Source organism: Lissotriton helveticus, chromosome 9 (assembly GCF_964261635.1).
Source record: "Lissotriton helveticus chromosome 9, aLisHel1.1, whole genome shotgun sequence".
In the NCBI taxonomy this organism is placed as follows: domain Eukaryota; kingdom Metazoa; phylum Chordata; class Amphibia; order Caudata; family Salamandridae; genus Lissotriton; species Lissotriton helveticus.
In genome coordinates this window covers 1,247,157,149-1,247,173,918 of record NC_136070.1, presented here as the reverse complement: position 1 = coordinate 1,247,173,918, position 16,770 = coordinate 1,247,157,149, and the positions used below count along the sequence as shown (strand labels likewise).

Genomic DNA, 16,770 nt, shown 5'->3' with positions numbered 1-16,770 from the left:
GCAATCCGCGAGCGGCGGATTCCTCGGTCAAAAGTTCAAGCCTTGCTGGTCTGTTGTAACTAATTTACGATGGCGCCGGCAAGCTGCCAGCGCCATCCTAAAATAGTTACTTAATTAGCTTCAACAGGAAGCTCTAATAGATAAGATAAAGCAGGGGCTCGAGCGCCTGCTTTATTTTATCAATTAGAGCTTCCTGTTGAAGCTAATTTAGTAACTATTTTAGGATGGCGCTGGCAGCTTGCCGGCGCCATCGTAAATTAGTTACAACAGGCACAAAACGGTGGCGTCTTCTTGAATAAATATGAAGGGCAGGGTTCATTCTGGCACGACGGTCCTGGCACAAAAATTAAACCTCAACCGCAAGCACTTACAGATATCAGTTAAGCATGTGCCCTAGTTGAAGCTTAAATTCAGTGACTCATTCATCGGCCCCAAAAACAATCGTGAGCGTTGTCAAGGCTGGGCAGATGTGCCTTCTTCCCAGATATACCATCGAAAATCAGCTGTGATGCTGGACATAGGCCTTTGCATCCTTGACTTTCACGAGCGCAATCCTCGTGCTGTTCCTGTGGCCAGGAGCTTCTGTATCTTTATCTGCTGCTCTGATCGGTCTCTGACCTTTTATACACACAAGAGGCATGTGCACTCGCATGGAAGCCCCGTCCGTTTGGCCCCGCCCACACACTCGAGGTGTGCACCGTCTTCCCGCCATTTACCCACTATGATAGCTCACTCAAGGGACCCCTGCGCCCTTCGGCGCGATTGCATAGTAACACACACCTGGTCGCTGTTGACAACTCTCTGGCACTTTAGGTAGCTGTAGTGTAGTAAAAGCACTATACATTTACCCAACGAGGTAGCACTTACTGATTATCCAGTAGAAAGTACTCCAGTTGAGTAGAGGTATGGCACAAAACGGTGGCGTCTTCTTGAATAAATATGAAGGGCAGGGTTCAATCTGGCACGATGGTCCTGGCATGGAAGCCCCGCCCCAAATCCGTCGATCCGTGAATACGCAAATCCGCGAATCGTGGATCCGCAAAATCCGCCCATGCTTAATCTCGATACCGGGATAACAGTGGGGTCCAGAATTTCAGAACCACAGACCCTCCTTTTGCCCTCATATAAGGCAATAACTCATGTTAATCTGAGTCCAAATCTGTATAAACTAATTCGTGGAGATGCTGCTGTAGCATCATTCTGTTGCTCAGTTCGTCCTTTGACACAGGCTTCCTTACACATGGAGTAGCACAGAGGCCACATAGTGCAGGAGCGCACTGTACACACAGGCAGAACATAAACAGAAGCGCTAAGATCATCCCAATGAAGATCAGTGTTTTCCATCCCCAGGCAGTGATCAGTTCCCAGAACCACCCTAGCAGAGACCAATCCCCTTTTTCTACGTGAAGGGAACCAGATATTTCGTGTAGCTTAGAGATGGCCTGGTACACTGTCGGTGCATTATCAGGGATGAAAATGCAGCAACTGGATTGGATCACTCTACATACACCACCACGGTCTGCAAGTATGATATCTAGAGCAACCCTGTTCTGAAGGGTCATAAGACGATCCGACTGAAGCTCAGTTGTTAAGTTGCCAAGGGCTCCGGCCGTTTCAGTCACGGCGGATTCAACTATCCTCGATAACTGGCGAATGTTCCTGCTGTTCACCATAGGCCCCCAGAAAGGAAGAAAACCCTTTGCGAAGTCTGCAAATTCCTGACCCGCAGTGTTGTCTTTACTCACGACACCCCTAGCTGTTCTTGTCCGATGGTAATCTGCCCTGGCCGTGTAGGTGGGTGGCAGCAGAAATGAGATAAAACACGTGCCAGAGAAGTCAGGGGGCAACCATGTATAGGCTTGGTCATGGCAGACGAAATAGGTGCCTTTAGCTGCCAAGAATAGAGGGGAAGTTCGGGAAGCAAATACATATGTTTCCGTGCATATGCTCTTTCCCAATTGTGCTTTAGGATCCCTGCCGATACCTTGCAGACATAAGTGACCTCGGTGGGGCACTGTCCAAACTGGGCGGGATTTCTTTGCTGTCTGGCCCTTACTCAAGGAAACCCCATACTTAGTTACGTTCCAACGACTGTATGGAGTGAGTTCATCTTTGGGAATTGCTTGATATGTGTCAATATCCCTACTCATATTTCTTATCCCTGCCACTAGTGCCTTGTTGCTGGAATCGCTCTCAGTGGAACGGGGCGGGTATGGTTCTAGGGCGAACAGGAACAGAGTCTGGAAAGCCCACAGAGAACCATAATAACTGAATGGCAGGATGAAGTATGGGATACCCTTATCAGTTTTGTGCGGCATGAGTCCACATATCCAACAGTTCGAAGTGTTCATTATGGACTGGTGTTGGTGTAGGAGTTGGATGAATGAGTTATTTATAAATTCGAGTCTTCTGGCAGACTCGTGTTCAGGTAGAGGGTGAAAGGAGTGTGGAGAGATAGTAGGAGGAGGTGTTGGCCGAGTGTCATTTGCAAAGGTAACTTGAAATGTGAATAGAGTATAACCAATCAAGAACATCGTTATGCTGCACAACATTAAAATACATATTATCAGAAACCTTTTTCTGGCCAGTACTGTGCATAATTGCCTTTCAAAGTTCGTGAATCTGGTAGGTCTCTCTACCCTTGGAAACTCCATCCTCTAGTTGCTGCCCGCGGTGGGAGATTGATTCTGCCAGGGAGTGCGCTCTGTTCAGTCCGGGGTAACTCCCTTGGACCAACCAGAACCGTTGACCTAAACGTCCCCAGCTGCACTCCCCAGACTTCAACCGCGACCCTAGCAGCAGAACCGGATGGCGGTTCGAAAATCAAAATGAGCAAGTTCCCTGTGCGAGAGAGCTGAAAAATCAAAAATAGTTCTTGGGGGGAAAGGAAAATCGCATTAAGTTGCCTTTTTTTTTATTAGTCTCTTTGTCTCGACCTTAGATTATATCGTTCTTTCCCAGGTACAGTGTGGTCTTCAAACAATGTCTCAGGTTCTGTAGTGTCCAACTGCATTGACGGTGGCACAAGTCCTTGTAAAATATAATCACTATCCTTTTCGGTACCAGTTCTTTTCAAACGTGCATCGCTGAAAGGGATGAAGCGAGGTATGGACTCTGTCTCGGAGTCGGCAATTCCTTCCTTGACCCACCGGTCGTATGGAAGGGGCAGAGGGACCCGTTTACAATGGGTCCCGTGGATCCAGTTCTTCTTTCCTTCCACCCGAACGGCTGATCTCGTGGACAGAAGAACAAGGTATGGTCCGGTCCACCTGGGTTGTTCGTTGTTCGTGTGCTGAAAATTCCGCACCAGCACCCAGGTGCCGGGTTCGACGGAGTGACCTGGATCATCAGAGGCTGGCGGAGAGGAACTGTGAACCTGTTGGTGTAAAACACGCAATTTAGTTGTTAATTCGCACAAATAGTCAAGCAGTACGGGGTGCTCTATTTCGCTGAGTTTCTTTGGCCTTGGCACGCCCCAGACGTTGGCTGGGCGGCCAAACACTATTTCATGGGGGCTAAGTCCTAATCTGGAATGGACAGTCGTTCTGGTCGACAGGAGTGCTAGAGGCAGGGCGTCAGGCCATTTAAGACCTGTACTGGCTTGGATCTTGGCTAGTTTGAGTTTTAACGTGCCGTTGTAGCACTCCACTAATCCAGCTGATTGGGGGTGATTTGCAGCGTGGAATTTCTGGTGTATGCCTAGACACTCACACACTCTCCTCATTACACGTCCCACGAATTCACTTCCATTATCACTCCAAACGATTCTAGGCATACCAAATCTAGGGAAGAACTCCTTGACAAGGGCTTTGGCAGTTGACAAGGCGGTGTTGTCCTTAAGGGGATACGCTTCCACCCACCTGGAGAAAGCGCAAACAACAACGAGCACATACTTCAGATTGTTGCACCTCTCCATGTGGATGAAATCGAGCTGCAAAACCTCGAACGGATACGTTGGAGGCGCAAAATGACCAGCTGGAGTTGGTGTTCCCCTACCGGGATTGTGCTTCAAACATACCATACAGTTTCTGACCACATTCTCTGCACATTTTGGGATATTACTATTCTGCCATACTGGGGCCAATAGTTTACAGATTCCTTTCGTACTGATGTGCGCAATTCCATGGGCCATTGTTACCACTGCAAGTACATATGCGTTAGGTAATAGCCATCGCTGGTGTTCTGACAATTCGACCCAACAACCATTCGCATCTAATCTACCCTGGCTTTCTCTCCATTCATTCACCTCTTTCTCGGTGGCCTCAGCTTGGATAGTTTTCACGCTTTCGATGGTGTCCTCACACATCCCCACATCAGTAATCCATCTAGCGGGACCTACAACATACATCCGACTCATTGTGTTCCTTGCAGTCTCTTTCGCAACCTCATCTGCAAATGCATTCCCACGGCCAACATCGTCTTGAATTTTTCTGTGTGCACTGCATTTTATAATTGCAACTTGTAGTGGCAAGGTCAGTGACTCGAGGAGCTCATTAACTAGCTGACCATGTTGTATCTTTGCACCATGCGACGTCAGGAACCCACGTTCACGCCATAATCTCCCAAAACTGTGAGCCACGCCGAAGGCGTATTGGCTGTCAGTGTACACATTCACTCGCTTTCCTTTCGCCAACACACATGCTCTTGTAAGTGCGATTAGCTCTGCGGCTTGTGCGGAATTGTGGGAAATGCGCGCGGTCTCTATAATGGTGTGTAATGTCGTTACGGCATATGCTGCAGTCGTATCCCCATTCGGCAACTTGAAACATGAACCATCAACCCATAAAGTATCATTGCATTCAGGAAGGGGAGTGTCCTGTAAGTCTACTCTCCCTTTGGTCTCTTCTTCTGTCCTAAAGCAGCAGTCATGTTTTTCGACCTCGTCTGTCTCTGCCGGGATAGGTAGTAGCGTAGCGGGGTTAAGTGTATCACACCTCTTTATGTGAATGTGACTTGCTAACAGTGTTAGTTCGTAACTGGATAGTCGAGCGCTAGTAAGATGTTGTGTCTTCGTCCTGTTTAGCAAAATGTCTACTGCATGCGGGACCATAACGATCAGAGTATTATTCATGACTAACCCAGCGGACTGTCGAATGCAGACAGCCGCTGCGGCGGTGGCTCTCAGACAACTTGGTAGTGCCTTAGCCACAGGATCTAGAGTTGCCGAAAAATATGCACATGGGCGCTGTTTGTCCCCAAAGTTTTGTGTTAGGACTGATAATGCACAACCTTCCTTCTCATGGACATATAATGTAAAAGGCTTACTGTAGTTGGGGTTTCCCAACACAGGAGCCGAACATAATGCATCACGCAACTCGTGGAAACTTGTTTGACAATCTTCAGACCAGGGGATTGGTGTCAGTACAACGCGGATTTTTACATCGCATTCCGTTACAACGGAATTTTTACAACGCATGATCCATTACATCGGATGCCATTACAACGCATGGCATTACATAGCAGATGGTATTACAACGCATGGCATTACATCGTAAGTATAGGTAAGTATACCTTTTTTTAAAAATGTTATTAAGTTAATTTAATTAATTTAATTTAATTTAATTAATTTAAATAAAATACATTTTAAAAAAGCCATTAATTTAATTTAATAAAATAATATCTATTTAATAAATGTATTTTTAATAAAGAATGGGAATAATTTAATTTAATTAAAATAATAAAATTAACTTAATGTACATATTTTTATAATTGATATTAAATTAAATTAATTGAAATAATGTATTTAATTTAATTAATTTAATTTAAAAATGTAATTAATGAAATAAAATTAATTTAATTTATTAAATATATTTTAATTAATTTAAAAATGGTAAATATAATTTAATTAACCCAAAACACAAACCCCTGTACCCCAAAACCCAAACCCTGCCCTAAAACCTAAAAACACCCCTGTACCCCAAAACCCAAACCCTGCCCTAAAACCTAAAAACACCCCTGTACCCCAAAACCCAAACCTTGCCCTAAAACCTAAAAACACCCCTGTACCCCAAAACCCAAACCTTGCCCTAAAACCTAAAAACACCCCTGTACCCCAAAACCCAAACCCTGCCCTAAAACCTAAAAACACCCCTGTACCCCAAAACCCAAACCCTGCCCTAAAACCTAAAAACACCCCTGTACCCCAAAACCCAAACCCTGCCCTAAAACCTAAAAACACCCCTGTACCCCAAAACCCAAACCCTGCCCTAAAACCTAAAAACACCCCTGTACCCCAAAACCCAAACCCTGCCCTAAAACCTAAAAACACCCTGCCCTAAAACCTAAAAACACCCCTGTACCCCAAACCCAAACCCTGCCCTAAAACCTAAAAACACCCCTGTACCCCAAAACCCAAACCCTGCCCTAAAACCTAAAAATACCCAAACACCCCAAAACATATACCTCAGTACCCCAAAACATATACTCCTATACTCATACTTATTTAAAAAATTACTTAAATTAATAAATTTAATTTATAATATTTAAAAACATAAATAAATATTTTTATTTATTTTTATTTATAATTAATAATAATTAAATCAATTATATAATATTAAATAAAATTTAAAAAAATTATATACTTACGATGTAATGGTATGCGTTGTAATACCATCTGCTATGTAATGCCATGCGTTGTAATGGCATCCGATGTAATGGATCCTGCGTTGTAATAGCTGCGTTGTAACAGCATTACGACGTAAAAGTTGCGTTGTAAGTGATACACACCCATACCAGGGCATAGGATTGGGCGTGTCTTTACAGAGTAGTGCCAGCAAGGGTTTAGCTAGTAGTGAGAAATTCGGTATCCATTGTCTACAGTATGATGTAATGCCCAAGAAGGCCCGAACCTCTCTCTGTGTCCTTGGGGCACTCAGTTCTGCAATTGCCTGTATTCTTTCTGGTGTCAGTCTCCTTCCCTCCTTCGATAAGATGTGACCTAGGTAGGTTACTTCTTGTCGACAAAATTGCAGTTTTGAAAGGGAGACTTTTTGCTTCATGTCACATAAGTGACGCAATAAGGACAATGTAGCTCGCTTGCAAATTTCTTCAGTGTCTGCAGCGATCAGCAGATCGTCGACATACTGAATCAGAGTTGACCCATTAGGTAGAACAATTGTGTCTAGTTGTGTTTTCAGGGCCTGACTGAATATTGATGGGCTTTCGCAGTAGCCTTGAGGAGCGCACTTGAAGCGGAAGCTTCGTCCTCCTAAATTGAAGCCGAAAATATCTCTACTTTCCTCAGCAATCGGGATGCTGAAGAAAGCGTTCTTCAGGTCAATCACCGAAAACCAAGTTGCTGACGCTGGAACCATTGTCAACAAGGCAGTAATGTCGGGGACAACTGGAAACTGTGGAATAACCACCTTATTCACTTCTCTGAGGTCGATCACAAACCTGTACACAGGGGGCTGTGAAGGATCGGTACGCTTTAAAACGGGCAAAACTGGACTGTTACAAACGTTGCCTGTTGTTTCTTAGATGACATCTTTCTCGATCAGATCATAAATAATTGTCAACAACGCCTTTTTGCATTCGCTAGATATTTTGTATTGGGGAATACGTGGCAACCTAACGTTAGCTTTCAATGTTATGACATACGGTGCTATCTCTAAACGGCCTACATCATTGGAACCATTAGCCCAGAGTATATCCGGAAGAGATGACAATTCAGTTGGAATATTTTCCTTTGACAAATACATTGGAGAAATGACTTTCTTACCTAAGGTGAGTTGTACTCCCAAGGGAGAACAGTACAAAGTCGCATATAACCTCTTTAGCAAATCCAAACCTAACAAATTTTCACCGCAACCTGTTGTAAGAATGAGGGGTGCTTCTAATTCACATGGGCCAACAGAAAGGGACATGGGACTAGAGATCGGGTTTCTAACAGGGGCGCCAGAGAAACCTACTGAAATATTCATTTCGCCAGACAAAGGTGCGCCAGGAAGTTTCGAGTGCATGATAGAACTTTTTGTAGCACCAGTATCCAGCAGAAATGGCTCTGACACTCCTGAGGTAATCACCTCGACAAAAGGTCCATTCTGATCTACTGGAACTGAAACGACTCCCTCTCTTTGTCCATGGCTGTCCTAGCAATTGTTTCCCTCATTCTCTATTTCGGTGTAATAGTCGTCAGCGTAGTACTGAGCTGACCTAGACGATGCATTATTCTGTTGGTCAAAGCTGTTCATGGAATTCTGAGGCAGAAAAGAAGTTGTATTCTGGGGGAAATTTCCACGGCCCCTACCCCTAGGAGCATGTTGAACACCTCTACCCCTTATACCTGAAATACCGTTTAAACGTCGCGCAAGAGCCGGACAATTACCTTTAAAGTGACCCTCTTCCTTGCAATATGCGCATTGATTCGGGCCATACGGAAGACGCTGATGGGAAAACTCGTTTCCTTGCGCGTTTCTCGAATACTGCTGTGGTTGGTGATAATTAGGCTGACTAGCCGTACGAGGCGGATAGGCCTGCTGGAGAAGAACTTTAGTTTTTAATTCTTTCGTCTTTTTGTCTACCTTATCTAGCTCGTCTTTGCGCCTATTTTCATAGTACTGGGCTTTAGCTAAAATCTGTGCTGACGTAGAGACAGCCCAAGCACTCTCTGAATCTTTCAGTTTATTACACAGTTCAGGAAGCAGATTATGTACAAATTTGTCTACAAACAATCTTTGACCACCCTCGGTAGCCATATCCTGACCACTATGGTCCGTGAAAGTCTCCTCAAATCTCGTGAAAAAGTCAGACACATTCTCATCTTTCTTCTGCTTGCACGCAGACAGCTTGTCCCAATTTACGTGTAATTCAGGCATTAATGTTTTCATGTACGCGATAATCCTACCGGGAAGTTCGGCTATTAACGGCTCAGGTTTAGAACCACCTATTTGTCTAGCATCTATAGCGGTAATATTAGCCCATGAGTCACCTAGTTCTTGATCATGATTCGTATGACGGATTTTACTCCATAAAGGATGTGGAACAACATTCCCAAACAACATATCTACATCCGCTAAATTCATTATACATGAGCTGGCAGTCTGCGATAACTCCTTATAATACCCAGTCGGATTTTTACGGGGATCAGGTAATGTCTGCTTGAGTGCTAAAACTTCGGATCTTTTCCAGGGGACATGTACCCATACACGCTGGAAATGTGGCAGAATTGGTGGGTTTACATTCGCATCACCTTCCCTCCAAACCGGAGGAACCTCTCTCATGGGGTACTGTCTCGCTTTCTTTCTACCTGATACGTCGTCTTCGTACAATGATCTAGAGGCGTTTCCCTTACTCCTATAAGAGAACAATAAATCTATCGCTTCCTCAACTTCGGCACCTATAATCATACCTTCATGGAACTTAAAACGCGTACGCCAAAGTTCGTTCATTTTGCGTTTGGGATCATTTGTCTCCAAATCTTCACACAGATGTACACACATCTCTTCGAATACGTATCTCTGAGTGGGTGCATCCCATTGACGGAAAACTTCCATAACAGACTGAACATCATATCTAACAGTGTCCGTAATCCATTGGCGTGCTAGCTCATTCAGCACTTCTCTTTCCTCGTAATCAGGCAGCTGACTACGTAACTGTCTACGTTCTGTTTTAGGGGTCGTTTTAGGCGGCCCAAAAAAAGGTGAAAGCAGACCAGTGACAGTACCTGCCACTCTATGTCTAATAGAAGGAGAAGCTTGCGGAGGGGCAGATGCGTCAGAAAAAACAGGCTGATGCGAAGAAGAAATCGAGGCAATAGCAGAGGAAGTTGAAGCAGTGGCAGACGTAGTATCATAGGGAATAGTTGGAGCGGTAGGCAAAGTAGTAGAAGTAGATGGAGTATGTAGCAGAGGCGGCGGCCCTTGAGAAGGCTGCCCCGGAGAAGTAGGAACCAGCTGAAGAGTAGCTGGCGTGTGTGCAAGAGCTGTGTTTCGTGCGCCGGGGCGCGGTATAATAAAATGCTTTGGGGGTGCGGTAGCGTCTAACGCATACGGCGGTGGTGAGTTTAATAAGTGGGACATCAATGGATCTTTCTCGGATCTTTCCTCTTGACCTTGTCCCTTATTAGGTAACATTGGGTAGCATTTATCTACTGCCAGTTTCTTGCTCCTAAGCACTTGTTCGCTTTCTTGCTCTTCCTCGTTATCCTTGTATGCAATCGACATACCTCTTTTATTCCTTTTTGCTAATTTTATTTCTTTCTGTTTGGCTTCTTTGCGCCATAAGCGAAAAGAGTCAAACATCGCCGGCCGGGCTTTTTTCTTGAACAATTTGACCTCGAGGTTATCTAAAATTTCTGAGTCAAAACTACCATATTGGGGCCATTTTAAAACACCATCCTTGCGGGTGTATTTTATCCACACTTCATTATATGCGATAGGACCTACGCCATGTTTTACGTATACCTCATATGTTGGAGTTCCAATCGGAGGAACTGGACAAGAATCCTCTAATCGGGAGTCCTTACTACAACCAAGACAAAACAAGTTTCCAAGTCTGCTAAAACCAGGCATCTTTGCTCACTAGTCTAGCTTCAAACTTCAAAGGATTTATCGATTACGATATTTCTCGTGAATACACGAGTCTTTCGGCTTTGGGGCTTGCAAGTACCAAATCAAAACGTATCTCAAGGATACCAAAAACTAAGGATCAAACTGAGAACTGGGAGACGCTCCACTTATACTTAACTGAAGTATTTGAAGATCGATGACGTCACTAGAAGACTCGTCTATCGTTTCGTTCTACCAAGGATCACTGGGTCCAAAACAGGGCGATAGTCAGGGCAGCAGTCCTTCGTAGCCGTCGGGACGCGGGGAACCTCGCAGCAAAGACCTTCGGAACCACGTCGACATACAGGGGTCGCTGAAGTGGCTGGCCGTCCTCTGGAATTTTCACACGAAACTCCTCACGAACATCTGGCTTGGACCGTCGCCGCTTGATACCGCCCCGAGTTGGGCGCCAACTGAGGTAACGGGTTTTTAGGAACCCGGTGGTGCCAGGGGATAACACCCGAAGACCTCTGAGTTCTCCCTGTTCCAGACCACAGAAACACGGAGTCTTCTAGCTGATGTCAGAGATCGAGTTTTATTGGCAGCTACCAAGTAACACGTGTCCTAGAAACACGACAACCCGGGTCGCGTATTCCCAGGAGACTGTTCGTTTTTACAGAACCAGCTTTCTCCTTATATACAGAAATAATAGCTGCAGGCAAGAATTCTTTAGTTTACGATATGGTTATACACATATTTCTACAATAATACAAAGAGCGAAGTCATGTAGGCCAACCCACATTTTAGACGTCCAGTTCCTGACGGATTACCCGGCCAGGCCCGGAACTCCCATCAGATATCGATGAAACCCCAATAAAGCAGGGTACCTCCTAGTCATAAAACTGGCCATAAACAAGGAACATGTACAGGTGTGTGTGTGTAGAAAACATGGTCTGTACGTAGTGAATGGTTTGTGGCATGTTATGCATTGATGCTATCTTATTCGGCCACTGGGCGAGGAGCTGACCAAACAGGTTCGGCTGGAGGCAATGGAGTCAGTTGGGACGGGTCAGGGGGGAGTCAGGGAAGGTGGACGTGTCCCTTTAGATCAAGCTCGACCTTACTCAATTGACTTATCATGAGGGCAAGACACAAGATGGATGCCGTTTACAAAATGGAGTCTAAGGGGTCGGGACGGAAACTACGATTTAGGGGTGTTGGCATCCCTCAATCATGACGCAAATGTATAGGGATGATGTCCTAATCATTACCGGTCCGTCGACACCAAATTCGTCATGGTACGTTGATATTTTGTGACACGGGTATTGCATCTCGATACCGGGATAACAGTGGGGTCCAGAATTTCAGAACCACAACAGAAGTTAGGAGTCCTAACTTTAGGACTCCTGAATGCCTTCTGTGAATACCGAAAGTCTTAAAGTTAGGATTTTTCTCAGTTTAGGAGTGGTAAAGTCTAACTTTACTACTCCTAAACTGACAAAAATCCTAACTTTAAGACTTTCGTATTCACAGAAGGCATTTAGGAGTCCTAGTCCTAACTTTACTACTCCTAAACTGAGAAAAATCTTAACTTTAAGACTTTCGGTATTCACAGAAGGTATTTAGGAGTCCTAAAGTTAGGTCTCCTAACTTCTGTGAATACCAAAATGGTAGTAAGTTTAGGATTTTGTCTTAAGTTAGTTCTGTGAATCGGGCCCCTTGAGGCAACTGCAACTATCGTCTTTAAACAACATTTGGGTGTCGTCGACGCGGGACCTACATTTCAGCGGTTGATAAACACGTTCTCGATGTGTAACCTCGCATGAGTTTTGATACGAATGCTGCCTTTTCCTTACCATTAACTTTTTGTGTGTGTGTACAATATTTTTTTTGTATTCTATGTCAGTAAAGCTGATTATCAAGAAACATTTTCCCCTGTAAATAACCCGGTTTACTGTTTGCTTGATGGGATGTGTGGTTTACACGTGTGATCCTCTGCATGTTGCTCATTTACTAAGCGTCTCCTTCTTACCTACAGGGAACTCCTGGTCAGACTGGGAATCCGGGGCAGAGGGGCTTCCCTGGGCCGACGGGCCCCCAAGGGCCAGAGGGACGAGTGGGCCCCACAGGACCCCCAGGACTGTCCATTAAGGTATTCTTTTGTAAAAAAAAAATCAAACGTATGATGCCCATATCAGAGGAGGCCTGCTGTCATGGAGTATGAAGTTCAGTCCATATGTCTCAATCTCTGATTGGTCCAAATGCTCTTTCCAGTCTATGTAAAAAAAATCATGTAAATGTGGTTTATTTTAGGATAAATCATAATGTAGGCGTGTCCAGTGTACATTTGATTCACCACTCCAGCAGGCATGCGTTTGAATTGTGTTTGTGCACTTTAGAGAGCGTATGTGTAGCATTAATAACATACAGTTCCAACAAGGAGAGGAAAACTGGGAACTCTGGGGAATGGTAGTCAATTTAGTGACCTTGGAAGGTCGAACCCACGAATCAGTCCTGCTAGGATTTAGCGCATAACATTTTCAGCTGCATGCATTCAGCTCACTGAGCCATCCTCTGACCTTAGGTGACCCTGAAGCTGCGATGAAACGCATTAAACTCCCCAATAACTTTCATGACTTATGTTGAAAGGAGAGATTTGTTACAAAAATAGTCAGATTGCATAGTTGAGGACACTCAACAGTGGCACTAGATAAGGCTTGCAGGCGGGTCGTACTCTGTACAGTACAAAAACGAGGTTTAACAAAATGTACCTCAACGGTGTTGGCAAAGAATGCCATGTACTTGGACGAGCACATTTCTCATAAATACATTACACTAACCCCATAACTTCTGTATACGAAACCCTTAATTATACACCCCAGGCCTCAAAGTTACAACCCAAGGGCCTGATTCACAGAACTAACTTAAGACAAAATCCTAAACTTACTACTTTTGGTATTCACAGAAGTTAGGATTTCAAACTTAGGACAGACTTAAGTTAGGATTTTGCCTTAAGTGTGTCTTAAGTCTGTCTTAAGTTTGTCTTAAGACACACTTAAGACAAAATCCTAACTTCTGTGAATACCAAAAGTAGTAAGTTTAGGATTTTGTCTTAAGTTAGTTCTGTGAATCGGGCCCCAAGCCTTTAACCCTAGTCTTTTAACCATTTACTTTATGGGCCAGATGTACGACCATGTTTTGCGCTCGCAAATGAGAAATCAGCCAGTTTGCGACCGCAGAATAGGTCTACCCTATGTACAAACCCTTTTTTGCGAGTCCGTAACCTATTACCGACTCGCAAAATAGAGTTTGCGACTCGCAAATTAGTAGGGTCATACATCTGGCCCATTTATCCTTAACCTTTAATCCCATAACATTAACCCTATGCCGTTCACCTTATACCAAAGATCCTGAAACCCTTCATCATATACCACAAATGTTTAACCCCATACACTATACCGTTAACATCTAACTCCACAGCCTTAACGCCTATACACTTTGGGCCAGATGTACGAACATTCACATTTGTGAGTCGCAAATTGCATCAAATTGCGACCCACGAATTGCAACTTGCAAAAGTGAATAACAACAGTGTCTCAGACACTGTTTGCGATTCCCAATGGGGTCGCAAATTGCATGCCTCGTTAATATTTAACAGTGTCTTGGTCTTCCCCAGACACTCGCAAACAGACTACAGGTGGTTCTAAATGATGCATCCAGATTGATCTTTAGACTTCCTAGAAGATCCTATGCCACCCCGCTTCTACGCAAATTGCACTGGCTCCCTATAAAACAAAGAGTGAAATTCAAGAGCCTCTGCATCACCCACAAAGCTATATATGGCCTAGCTCCTACCTACATAAAAGAACGCCTTGAGGTTTACACCCCGCTACGCTCATTGCGATCCTCCGAGGCACTCCTCTTGTCTTGTCCTCGGTACAAACTCTCCTCAAAAGGAGGGAGAGCCTTCTCAGTACTTGTTCCCCAGCTCTGGATCAAGTTACCTGACCATCTCTGTAAAGAACCTAACCTGCTCCACTTTCGGAAATTACTCAAAACTATCCTGTTTAGGGAAGCACTAAGCACAGCTTAAACCTCTCTCATACCTGACCCAACTACCGTCTATGCAGTCACGCCACCCCCCCCCCCCCACCTCCCGAGCACTAAGAGACCTGTTGGTGATTTAGCACTATATAAATATCAATTAACAATAACAATAACAAATTATGAGGCAGTCACAATTTGCGACCCCTTTTGGAATGGCTTAGCACTCACAGGGATGGTGGCCTGCCGGGGTCAGCAGACTACCATGTCTGTGTCTCCTTTTGTAATAAAGCAGTTTGCAGCCCGTTTTCCTTTAAACCTAAACCATCTACCCTTAACCCATATCCGTAACACTGTAAACTCATAACCCTATAATCCTAACTCTCAACATCTAACCCATAACCCCTATACCTCAAACACTTACCCTATATTTTTAACCTCTTATTCCAATCCCATTATCCCCTTCCACACTGTCCTTACTTCTGGAAATTTTAGGGACTCAGGGCCCGATTCACAGAACTAACTTAAGACAAAATCCTAAACTTACTACTTTTGGTATTCACAGAAGTTAGGATTATGTCTTAAGTTTGTCTTAAGACAGACTAAAGTTAGGTTTTTGTCTTAAGTCTGTCTTAAGTCTGTCTGAAGACAAACTTAAGACAAAATCCTAACTTCTGTGAATACCAAAAGTAGTAAGTTTAGGATTTTGTCTTAAGTTAGTTCTGTGAATCGGGCCCGTACAGTTTGGAAAGTGATCCTTTTTCGATGGATCTATTTTTAGGACTGATATTTGGGAAGTGCTATTTTAGAAGTGTTCCTTTAAAAGGTTTGAAGCGAAACTGGCAGCGAAGTGCATGCAAAGGACCTTGCACTGGGGTCTGGTAAGGGGCTTGCACTGAGGTCGAGTGAGCGGCTCCCACTAAGGCCCGGTAAGTAGCTCACACTGAGGTCCGGTAAGGAGCTCACACTGAGGTCCGGTAAGGAGCTCACACTGAGGTCCGGTAAGGAGCTCACACTGAGGACCGGTAAGGAGCTCACACTGAGGTCCGGTAAGGAGCTCACACTGAGGTCCGTTAAGGAGCTCACACTGAGGTCCGGTAAGGATCTTACACTGAGGTCCGGTAAGGATCTCACACTGAGGTCCGGTAAGGAGCTCACTCTGAGGTCCAGTAAGGAGCTCGCAATAAGGCCCGGTAAGGAGCTCACACTGAGGTCAGGTAAGTAGCTTGAAGTGAGGTCCGGTAAGGAGCTCACACTGAGGTCCTGTAAGGAGCTCGCAATAAGGCCCGGTAAGGAGCTCACACTGAGGTCCAGTAAGGCGCTCACACTGAGGTCCAGTAAGGCGCTCACACTGAGGTCCAGTAAGGCGCTCACACTGAGGTCCAGTAAGAAGCTTAAACTGATGTCCAGGGAAGCGCTCGCACTGAGGTCTGGTAAGGCGCTCACCCTGAGGACCAGTAAGGAGCTTGCACTGAAGTCTGGTAAGGATCTCACACTGAGGTTGAGTAAGAAGCTCACACTGAGTGATGTCTGGTGAAGCGCTTGCACTGAGTCTTGTAAGGATCTCACACTGAGGTCTAGTAAGAAGCTCACACTGAGGTCTGGTAAGGAGCTTGCAGTAATGTCTAGTGAAGCGCTTGCACTGAGGTCTGGTAAGGAGCTTGCAGTGATGTCTAGTGAAGCGCTTGCACTGAGGTCTGGTAAGGAGCTTGCAGTGATGTCTAGTGAAGCGCTTGCACTGAGGTCTGGTAAGGCGCTCACACTGAAGTCCAGTAAGAAGCTTTCACTGATGTCCAGGGAAGCGCTCGCACTGAGGTCTGGTAAGGCGCTCACCCTGAGGACCAGTAAGGAGCTTGCACTGAAGTCTGGTACGGATCTCACACTGAGGTTGAGTAAGAAGCTCACACTGAGTGATGTCTAGTGAAGCGCTTGCACTGAGTCTGGTAAGGATCTCACACTGAGGTCTAGTAAGAAGCTCACACTGAGGTCTGGTAAGGAGTTTGCAGTAATGTCTAGTGAAGCGCTTGCACTGAGGTCTGGTAAGGAGCTTGCAGTGATGTCTAGTGAAGCGCCCACACTGAGGTCTGGAAAGGGGCTCACACTGAGGTCTAGTAAGGCGTTCACACTGAAGTCCGGTAAGGAGCTCGCACTGAGGTCCAGTAAGGCGCTCACACTGAGGTCCAGTAAGGAGCTCACACTGAGGTCCGGTAAGGAGCTCGCACTGAGGTCCAGTAAGGAG

The 16,770-nt window shown here is 45.1% G+C and overlaps 1 protein-coding gene across 1 annotated transcript in view; it reads left to right on the top strand.

Annotated features, from left to right (window-relative positions):
• The window catches only part of LOC144783408 (uncharacterized), a 41,316-nt gene that overhangs the window by 15,037 nt on the left and 9,509 nt on the right, over positions 1-16,770 (top strand). The window contains exon 7 of the mRNA XM_078662398.1: positions 12,526-12,639. Coding sequence (XP_078518524.1) covers positions 12,526-12,639 — 114 coding nt within the window. The remainder of the gene's footprint in view (positions 1-12,525; positions 12,640-16,770) is intronic.